Source organism: Papaver somniferum, chromosome 3, assembly GCF_003573695.1.
Source record: "Papaver somniferum cultivar HN1 chromosome 3, ASM357369v1, whole genome shotgun sequence".
NCBI classification, from domain to species: Eukaryota; Viridiplantae; Streptophyta; class Magnoliopsida; order Ranunculales; family Papaveraceae; genus Papaver; species Papaver somniferum.
The window spans coordinates 94,414,019-94,425,028 of record NC_039360.1 but is presented as its reverse complement, the minus strand read 5'-3'; the positions used below and the strand labels follow the sequence as shown (position 1 = coordinate 94,425,028).

Genomic DNA, 11,010 nt, shown 5'->3' with positions numbered 1-11,010 from the left:
TTTTACAGTCATATTGGCATCAAGACATAATGTCAAACGCACCACATGATCAAATCTTGTAATTCTTGCATCTACTTTTCACAATAAAAGTTGATAATAGATATATCCGTCACTCACACCTTCAAGACCCTTAGGTGTGTCCACTTTTATGGGATTCAAAGGTTAGATATTTATTAGATTTGATAAAGTAGTCTCTATGGATTTGATTTAGGTCATGGATATCAAAACGGGGTAACTTTGCCACCCTAGCTAGAGAGACGGTTAGGTTTGGTTGACGCTTTTTACGCTCTATTTAAACCGGGTCTAGCTCATGCAGATTTTGTACATTTATCTTGCTTATCTCTACCCTTCTCTCTTTAGCCATGTCTTCCAAGGATGAAAAGGGTGGTGACCATAGGTTCTCAGAGGAATATCTGGTATTGAAACCTCAAGGAGGACATTCATGGAATTTGTTACATCTTCTGTTTTCGCCTAACGTTGATATCTATAAATTTGTGGAGTGTTCACAAGGGATGAAGGTGCATGGTGTAAAAAACCGATGGATATTGGTGGAACCATTTTTTGGGGACCAGCCCTTTTTTGAGCGGACCCTTCCCCAATTTTGACTAAGATCATCATAAAGTAACTTTTAATGTCCCTAATCTGGTCATGTTTATTAATGGCCAAAATACCCTCTATTATTATTTAAGTTTACCTTAATTAATTTGATTAAATTAAATTAGATTAGAGAAGATTATTGAGTGAGCTAGATTAGTGATGTGAATTAATTTGTGTTATTTTTAGAATTAGAATTATTGAGATAGAAGAAGGGGAAGAAGAATTTTGGAAAATTACATTTCAAGATTTTTAAATCAAAATGGATGAGTCGTGTGATAGCTCGGAACACAAATTAAACTCATTTTGTTGCTTAAAATTGGCTAAAATTTAGTGAAAATGAAAATTTTGGAACTGAATTTTTGGAAGATCGGCTATAAAATTGAAGAACAGATAACCAAACCGAAATCTGCTGGTGTTTTGGTCTAATTTCGGTTACCAGTTCTGAAAAACTCCTAACCGAACATGAAATTTTGATTTTACAGTGGTATGTTTGGCTAGGTCGAGTGTAACATTTTCCTAGCCGAACTTTCACTTTGAAATGATCGGTTAACAAACAAAAAGTTTTGTGGTGTATGTCAATCACTTTATATGATTCTTGTTAGAGCAGCTATACATTAATGGTAGTAAGTGGGTTGATATAGAATACATATTACAACCTAGTCAAAAGGAAAATAGACTGTACGTGGCATTAGCATAATCACCAGGTTCACTAGGTGTTGTATTTCAATCACTTTGCATCCTTTTTGGTTCACCTCGTATGCCTATAAGTGGCATTAAGATGAGAAGTCCATCTGTTAAGTCTATGTTAATCCAAAAATGTGGATACCATCACGTGGGAATAGAAAACGTGGTTACTAATCATAATAGTTTGGTTGACAACAAAAGTTCGGTTACGAACTACAAAATTTTGAGACAACGGAAACAATCTTTTATGGTCTTACAACCTAGAAGTTCGGTTAGGCTCCCATATACTCTCAACCGAACTGTTCTTGGGAGTTTCTATATGGTGAAAAGTTCGGTTATCTCGGAATGACTTTTTCTCAGATTCTCCAAACGGAAGTTGAACTGTTTTTGGGACTTTCTATATAGTGAGAAGTTCGGTTATCTCGAAATGAGTTTTTATCAACTTCTCCAAACCGAACTTTCAACTGCAACTAATTGTTTGAAGACCTGATTTGACTGTTACAACTATATTTATCAATTAAAAACCTATAGAATTTTAGAGATTTATCATAAAATAATCTTCTAATATATATGCGGTGAACAACTATTTGGTTAACGCGTTAAAGCTTCGATTCGGGCACAACTTCTGCTGCTGCTTTTTCAAGTTCTTCTTTAACTTGGGGTAGATTAAATTGAATTTTCAGAGTTGGTATCCGTAGCTTCAGATTCTTTATCTTGATTAATAATGTTTTATGCAGTCAATTTTCATTTTGAAATGACATTTAGGACGAATTTTTTGGATCAGCAATGAGAAACATTTGTAGAAGGGGAGGAGGAAGATAATTTTTTTTTGTGAAACTGTTCGGCTGAGAGAGTGTGTTGATTTTGGTTTTATTATTAGGTTTAGATATAAATGAAGGGGTAACTTAGACATTTACTAGGATTTAGGACAACCCTTACAACAAAAGGATAGATGGGCTTATAACTTAAGGGTCCCCTCCAAAAAAGACTGGTCTCCAAAAGATCTTTCTATTAGTATTATCTGTCATTATACAGAAAATCCTTCACCACTTAGCAAAGCCCATCTATTAGCTGGGTTGGGTTATTGAAACTTACCTCAACCTTGTGTTCAATTATGACAACTTCTCCAGTTTTTTGTTTGGTTTACTTCACGGTTAGTAATATCTTTGTGAATTTGTTTGGAGCATAATTTATCGAGATTTTCTTTTAATGATTACTCGGTCACATCATACGTACATGCATGCCTAAAATGTACAGTTTACAGTCTCATTTATACATATTTTTGGCTGTAGTAGTGAGTCCGCCATTTCAAAAATTATGTATACGCAGGGAACGTTAATACTTGGCGCGGTTTATATGATTATGCAGGAAAGCTGGTTATGCCAGATAAGTCATCGGCAAAGTACATGTCTACGATCGGAAACTTCGACACTAGATTTGAATTATACAAGAACATAAGAAAGGGAGATCCTAGGTATCATGGAGCTTTGTCAGCAGTGGCTGCTAAATTGGCGTACGAGAATGAAGCGCTAGTTAAAGACACAATTACCAATGAGTGGAAGGTATAACACGCTTAAGAAGACATCAGTTTAATTAATAGATTATTTAACTTTCGGAGTTTCAATATCTGAAATGTTATTTGGCTCCCTCTTTTCCACCTCCCTATTCACCTTCTTACAATCTCAACCACATATCCAAATTTAGATTCACATTCAGATGTTGATAGGGTTCACCATTTCCCATATGCGGAGTTTAGATTGTACGGAAGTGAATAGGGAGGTGAAAAAGAGGGACCAAACAGCACTTGCGAATATCATATTATAAAATTTCCGAACATGATTGCAAGTACAATATTTATGCCTAATGATTTCGATTCAAATTCAATTTTGTGCACGTGCGCAGATGGAGTTTCTTGGCTTCTATAATTTCTGGGACGGTAAGATGATTAGATTAGTACTTCACTATTGGTAAATCAATCAATCAAGTGGTCTAATTAGATGTAATTAATTTGTTATGGCAGATTTTCAAGATGAAGCTTCGACGCAGGCCTATATGTTACAAGATAAAAAGGATGATCCTGAATTGGTCGTAGTGGCATTTCGAGGTACTGAAATCAGTGACGAGCCTAGCAAGGGACTAACCCGGGTTATAGCCCGTCCCCAAATCTGGAAAACAATTTGTTAGGTACACAAACCAGTCGCATTTTTAGACTTAGCCCAAGAGTAAATAGATCATTACCCAATTTTAGCCCACTGGCCACAGTCAATACTTTATACGTGTGAGGAATAAGTTCCCCACGCGACCACCCCACTAGTCGAAGTAATAAGTCGGAAATGATTTTTTTTTTCTTTGCTTGGTCGAACAATTGGTAACGGAACTTCTCTGACTCAATTTTGTTCGATTTAATATTGACGTCATCGATTTGAAGTTTGTAAGAAGACTGCAGTGACGCGCAATTGGAAATTCAAGGTATTTATAGTAGATGTAGTTTTCGTATAGCTTGCCAATCTAGGGTTTTCTTTCGTATATGCTTACAAGGATAATTAGAGGACGTAAAATTCAGCTTCTTACAAAGGATTTAGCTAGTTTTAGCAGGATGTATGTAAGTGATTGTTCACTCCTTAGTCCCTTGATTTCGGATATAGTTTTTGATTGATTATTTGGTATTTTGGCTAAGATAAGCGTAGTGGCTTGAGTGTGGTTCATATGGGTTGCACTAGTGTGACGTATGTTTTATTGCTCTTAGGATGGGTGTCCTGACCTCCTCCTCCTCCCTTGCTTTAGTATTTCTCAGCTCTCTAAATAGCTTTTTGTTTCATTAATACCTCACTCTAGTTGCGAATTATGGTTCACATTTTTGTTTTGTGAATTATTCGTAGTTTTTGTTGATTTCAATTACTAATAAAGTAACTGAGAAGAAGATACTTAGCTCAAAATAATGTTGTTGATGTTGCTGCACAGAGAATGTAGAGGCACGTAGACTACGCTGTCCTAAAGACAATATCGCCTGCCACTCCTCTGAGATGCTACAGCAGTTGGCGAGTCACCTCCAGGATACAACTACAGTTAGTACCCCTCAATGTAGCATACAATGAGGGTACCCTTAGAGCTTGGCAGAACTTAAAACAGTAGAAGAGATGTTTATAGAAAAACTGAGGGAGAGTAGAAGAGATATTTCTCTGTGGTGTAGTTACAAACAAGAAAGAAAACCCATGCGTATGACAGGAAAAACTGGTTATGTTGGGTTAAAGATAGTGCAAGAAAAGTTGTTTTGACAGGCATGGAGCAGTGTGTTGCTGCCAAGCCAAATACGTACATACAAGAGAGCCAGGACAAAACACGTACAGACAAAGAAGCAAAGACAAGCACGTTCAGACAAAGAAGTCAGGAGCAGACAAAGAAGCCAAGACAAGCACGTTCAGACAAAGAAAAGATTCTTCTACTTGTGTGGAAAACACGTACAAAAAGATAGGATCTAATGAACCCGAACCCGAACCCGAACCCGAGCCGACGGACGGCGGCGGCGTGCGTGCTTCTGTGCGAAGCACCGCGCGTACGGGAAAGGCAACCTTGCCCTAGTCTAAGCCTCCCCCCAAGCACAAAAGTCTAATGACCCAAGGGCCATGCCCTTATAGCCAACTCTATGGTATTTATGTCTAAAACTCTTTAGATTTTAGTCAATGTGGGACTATTGTTTTATCTATTCAAAAGAAAAAACAACTAATGGGCAATAGGTCTAGGGATCAAAACATAGTCCATGGAAAAATTGGTAATTTTAAAGCGTTTTTCTAACAGTTTTTGCTTCCATTGCTCTATTTTTGAAACAGATCCACCAATGCGTGATGTATTTATTACAATCGAAGGGTTTTCAGACTTTAAGAAGATTGGTTCTATGGCTAAAGCATACGACGTTTTCATTTGTTCAACACCTCGGATGGAAACTCTTCACATATATAGTTCAAATGCTATACTTGTACTCACCTACTTACACAATCTTAATGTATACGCAATTTTTTTGTTATAACTTATAACATTTAGATACAAAGTAAAATGGATTTTAAGTCATTTATGATGTGATATCTATTGGGTTCGAGACTTAGGTTGTTGTTAAACTTATGGAGCTAAACACTTGGAATTTTGTGAGGTTTATGGTTATTCTTGTTGCAGGTGATACAGTCTACCGATAGCTACAAAATTTGGAAACAGTTTGGGATTTGGTTGTTCACCAAGATGCATAAGATATACTTGCACATCTGTAGAACTTCTGTTTTCAACGTCTCACTAAATTTTTTTTTGCATAAGTTTATCCCTACCCAGTAATAATTCCTGGGTCCGTCCCTGTCTGAAATGTTTTCTGCAGTTGATTGGAGCAGTGACTTCGATATCTCTTGGTACGGTCTCTCGGGCATAGGTAAAGTTCATGGCGGTTTTATGAAAGCTTTGGGGCTACAAAAGGGTCTAGGATGGCCAGAAGATCTCAAACAACCAGAAAATGACAAACGTATGTTTGCGTACTATACTTTGAGGGAAAAACTAAAAGACATACTGAGAAAAAACGAAAAGGTAAAAGTGATTGTCACTGGACATAGCTTGGGTGGGGCACTCGCAATTGTGTTTCCAACAGTGTTGACGTTCCATAAGGAAGACTTGATGTTAAAAAGGTTTGAAGGAGTTTATACATTTGGGCAACCAAGAGTCGGGGATGAGAAACTCGGAGAATTCTTGAAGGAAAAACTTAGGATTAATGGTGTTAAGTATCTGGGATATGTTTACTGTAATGACTTGATTCCTAGAGTCCCATTTGATAATAAAAGTTTCTTGTTTAAGCATCTCGGAACTTGTCTCTGCTTCAACAGTCTGTACCAAGGAAAGGTTAGTCCATCTCACTCGGTATTAATTATACTTTCCACAATGAGAACTTACAAGATTATTTCTGCCTAATATTCCCAGAAATATTTACTAACTTGGTAAGGTGTTATATCTAATAATATAAATATTTTATTTTAAACAGGTTGTTGAAGTAGAACCAAACAAGAACTACTTTATGTTAGAAAAAACGTTTTAAAATTACCAATTTTTCCATGGACTATGTTTTGATCCCTACACCTATTGCCCATTAATTGTTTTTTCTTTTGAATAGATAAAACAATAGTCCCACATTGACTAAAATCTAAAGAGTTTTAGACATAAATACCATAGAATTGGCTATAAGGGCATGGCCCTTGGGTCATTAGACTTTTGTGCTTGGAGGGAAGGCTTAGACTAGGGCAAGGTTGCCTTTCCCGTATGCGCGGTGCTCCGCACAGAAGCACCCGCGCCGCCGCCGTCCGGTCGGTCGGTCGGGTTCGGGTGTGGGTGTGGGTGTGGTGGGTTCATTAGATCCTATCTTTTTGCTGAAACTTTTGGTACGTGTTTTACACACATGTTTGTCTTGGCTTTCTTGTCTGTACGTGTTTGTCTTGCTTTCTTGTCTGTACGTGTTTCTTGTCCGTACATGTTTGGCTTGGCTTCTTGACAACACACTGCTCTAAGCCTGACAGAAGCAACACTGTTTTTAACCCAACATTACCAGTATTTGTGTCATACGCATGGTTTGGTTGCATGCATTTTTCCTCTCGTTTGTAATGTCTTAAACACTATATAAGGGAGGAGTCTTGAGCTCATTTTACACACCACAGAGAAACATCTCTTCTACTCTCCTTCTGTTTTTCTGTAAACATCTCTTCTACTGTTTTAAGTTTGCCAAGCTCTAAGGGTACCCTCATTGTATGCTACATTGAGGGGTACTAACTGTAGTTGTATCCTGGAGGTGACTCGCCAACTGCTGTAGCATCTCAGAGGAGTGGCAGGCGATATTGCCTTTAGGACAGCGTAGTTTACGTGCCTCTACATTCTCTGTGCAGCAACATCAGCAACATTATTTTGAGCTAAGTATCTTCTTCTCAGTTACATTATTAGTACTTTCTCCAACAATCTAAAGGCAATATCCTCTTTACTATATTTTGTAACAACATGGGAAAGAGTACTGTAGACAAACCCCCAAAGTTTAGTGGCAAAGACTTTAAACGATGGCAGTCCAAAATGTTATTCTTCTTAAAAGACCAAAGGCTAGATGAAGTTGCCTTAGAAAGACCCTCAAGAAGGCTTCATGACCGTGGTTATGAAGATAGACTGGATAGGTGGACTAGGAAAAATTACATGTGCAAAAACCATATTCTTAACTGTCTGGATGACTCCTTGTACGACTTTTATAATGCAAAAGAGAATTTTACTGCTTTTGATTTATGGGAAGCCCTAGAAGAAAAATATCTTGCTGAAGCTGCTGGAAGCAAGAAGTTCTTGGTGGCTAGGTTCCTGGAATATAAGATGACTGATGATGAAAAGCCTGTTGTAGAACAATTCGTCGAACTCCAGCTACTCATCAACGAAATTCTTGCTGAAGGCATGATTGATGAATCTCTACAAGTATCTGCAGTGATTGAAAAGCTACCACCCTCATGGAACGAGTACAAGAGGAGGCTGCGACACAAGAATCGTGAAATCACCATGGTGGAGCTGGGGAAAAAGATCCAGGTGGAGGAACTTCTGTGCTGCAAGGACAAGAGCCTGATGCTGAGCAAAGACATGTCAAACAAAGCTCATGTCCTGGACGATAATGCTGCGTCAAAGAAAAGGCACGGAGAATCCAGCAAAAATGGTAAACGTAACAAACAACGTAACTCCAAAGGTAACCATCTTAAGCCAAAGGGTGGTGTCTCCAAAAACACCATCAAAGGCGACTGCTATAACTGTGGGAAAACTGGTCATATGGCCAAAGATTGCAGGGCACCTAAAAAGACCAAAAATGATCCTAAACAGAAAAATAAGGCAAACGTAGTAGATGATTCTGGATATTTTACTGGCATGGTGTCTGAAGTCAACCTTGTCTCTAATGTGACCAATGTGAGAGACTGGTGGCTTGATTCTGGAGCCACTAGGCATGTCTGTAAATTCAGAAATGCTTTCTCCTCCTATAACAAAGTAGGAGACGATGAGAAATTGTTTATGGGAAACTCTTCTACCTCTAAAGTGGTGGGAAAAGGCAAGGTTGAATTGAAACTCACTTCAGGAAAAACTCTCGCATTGAATGACGTGTATCACGTCCCGGACATATGCAAGAATCTTATCTCAGAAACCATCTTACTTGGGAAAGGTTTTAAATTTGTAGCTGAGTCTAACAAGGTTGTAATCTCTAAAGGTGGTGATTTCGTAGGAAAAGGATATGTCACTGATAACATGATTAAGCTTAGTGTACTTTCTTTGAACTTGAATGATAATGCATCTTCTTCTGCTTATGTTTGTGACTCCTCACATGTTTGGCATGATAGACTAGGACATGTTAATTTCAAATCTATTGAAAGACTTGCTAAATTAGGCTGCATTCCTAAAATAAACTTTGACAGAGGTCATAAATGTGAAATTTGTGTTGAATCTAAATATGCTAGAAAACCCTTTAACAAAAAGGTTGAACGTAGTACAACTCCCCTAGAACTAATCCACTCAGATTTGGGAGATTTGAAATCAACACCAACTAGAGGAGGTAAAAAATGGTACATCACTTTTATAGATGATCACTCAAGATACTGTCAGGTTTATCTTCTTAGAAGTAAAGATGAAGCCTTAGACGCTTTCAAATTATATAAACTTGAAGTAGAAAACCAAAGAGGTGTTACTATTAAAACTCTTAGGTCGGACCGAGGCGGTGAGTATGTGATACCTATAGGAGAATTCTGCAAACTTAATGGCATCATTCATGAAACTACTGCACCTTCTTCACCTGAGTCGAATGGAGTAGCTGAAAGGAAAAACCGAACACTCATAGATATGGTGAACGCTATGTTAGCTAGTTCAGGGCTACCTTCGAACCTGTGGGGGGAAGCAATTCTCTCTGCTTGCTATATCGAACCGAGTTCCATTTAAGAAATCCGACAAAACTCCATATGAGTTATGGAAAGGAAGACAACCGTCCTATGCATACTTTAAAGTGTGGGGGTGTTTGGCCAAGGTGGCCACTCCTCGTTCCAAGAAAACCAAACTAGGACCTAAAACTGTAGATTGTGTTTTCCTAGGATATCCTGAGCACACTAGTGCTTATAGGTTCATGGTAATTGGTGAGAACACCATAATGGAATCCAGAGATGCAGTGTTTTTCGAACACATTTTCCCTTTAGGGTCTGGACCTCATAAAAGGGTCCGCGATGATCTCTCAGATGTTCCTTCGACTAGTCAACCCCCGTCTCTAGATGCTGAAACCGAACCTAGAAGAAGTAAGAGGGTCAGAACCGAGAAAGGTTTCGGTCCAGATTTTGTGACTCTTACGGTAGAGTCTGAACCCCAAACCTATAAGGAAGCTATGACTTCTCCGGAAGCTCCCTTCTGGGAAGAAGCTTCAAATAATGAGTGGGATTCCATTCAACAAAATGAAACTTGGGAGCTTGTAGACTTACCTCCTGGTAGTAAAACCATAGGTTGCAAGTGGGTCTTCAAAAGGAAACTTAGAACAGATGGAACTATAGAAAAACACAAAGCTAGGTTGGTAGCTAAGGGGTACAGACAACAGGAAGGATTAGATTTCTTTGATACCTATTCACCGGTCACTAGAATCACTTCTATCCGGATGCTGATTGCTATTGCTTCTATTTATGATTTGCATATACATCAGATGGATGTTAAAACTGCTTTTTTATATGGTGAATTGAATGAAGAAATTTATATGGACCAACCTGAAGGTTTTGTTGTGAAAGGTTTTGAAGATAAAGTATGCAAACTGAAAAAATCTTTGTATGGTTTAAAACAAGCACCTAAACAGTGGCATGAAAAATTTAATCATGTAATGATATCTAATGGCTTCAAGGTTAATGAATCTGATAAATGTGTTTACATTAAATCTGTGGATGATTCTCATGTTATTGTGTGCCTATATGTTGATGATATGCTCATATTAGGTAGTAACCTTGATAGTATTAATACCACTAAAAGCATGCTTAACGAAAACTTTGACATGAAAGACTTAGGCCCTGCTGATGTAATCTTAGGGATGAAAATCAGAAAGATGTCTGATGGATATAGTCTTAGTCAATCTCATTATGTTGAAACTGTGCTTAAGAGATTTAATCATGAAAATGCTAAACCTGCAACTACTCCTTATGATCCCAATTGCAAATTGAAAAAGAACAAGGGTGAGGGTATTTATCAACTTGAGTATTCTCGTGTTATTGGCAGTCTTATGTATTTAATGAACTGTACAAGACCTGATATTGCCTATACTGTGAGTAGATTAAGCAGGTACACTTGCAACCCTGGGCAGGATCACTGGAATGCTCTCTACAGAGTTCTACGGTACCTGAGAGGAACTTCAAACTATTGCTTAAGTTTTGGGAAGTATCCTGCTGTGCTAGAAGGGTATTGTGATGCTAACTGGATATCAGACTCAGATGAGTGCAAATCCACTAGTGGGTACATCTTCACACTTGGTGGTGCGTCTGTGTCATGGAAGTCTACCAAACAGACATGTATAGCCCGATCCACCATGGAGTCTGAGTTTATAGCCTTGGAGAAAGCTGGAGAGGAAGCTGAATGGATACGAGGTTTCCTGGGTGGAATTCCACTCTGGCCCAAGCCTGTGTCTTCGATCGCAATCCACTGTGACAGTCAAGCTGCTATTGGATGCGCAAAGAATAGTGTATACAA

At 38.3% G+C, this 11,010-nt stretch overlaps 1 protein-coding gene across 1 annotated transcript; it reads left to right on the top strand.

The window, feature by feature from the left end:
• Nucleotides 1-362: 362 nt before the first annotated feature.
• LOC113359752 (probable feruloyl esterase A) lies at nt 363-6,346 on the top strand. Its single transcript, XM_026603335.1, has 6 exons — nt 363-525; nt 2,650-2,843; nt 3,184-3,217; nt 3,302-3,388; nt 5,624-6,153; nt 6,293-6,346. The coding sequence occupies exons 1-6, from the start codon at nt 363-365 to the stop codon at nt 6,344-6,346; spliced, it is 1,062 nt and encodes a 353-aa protein (XP_026459120.1).
• Nucleotides 6,347-11,010: the final 4,664 nt, after the last annotated feature.

What these genes read in the sequence shown, in the direction of transcription:
- LOC113359752 (XM_026603335.1), top strand. Translation starts at nt 363, where the DNA reads ATGTCTTCCAAGGATGAAAAGGGTGGTGACCATAGGTTCTCAGAGGAA. An exon ending in CTTCTATAATTTCTGGGACG is followed by an intron (nt 3,218 to 3,301) that starts GTAAGATGATTA and finishes TTGTTATGGCAG; the next exon opens with ATTTTCAAGATGAAGCTTCG. An exon ending in ACAGTCTGTACCAAGGAAAG is followed by an intron (nt 6,154 to 6,292) that starts GTTAGTCCATCT and finishes TATTTTAAACAG; the next exon opens with GTTGTTGAAGTAGAACCAAA.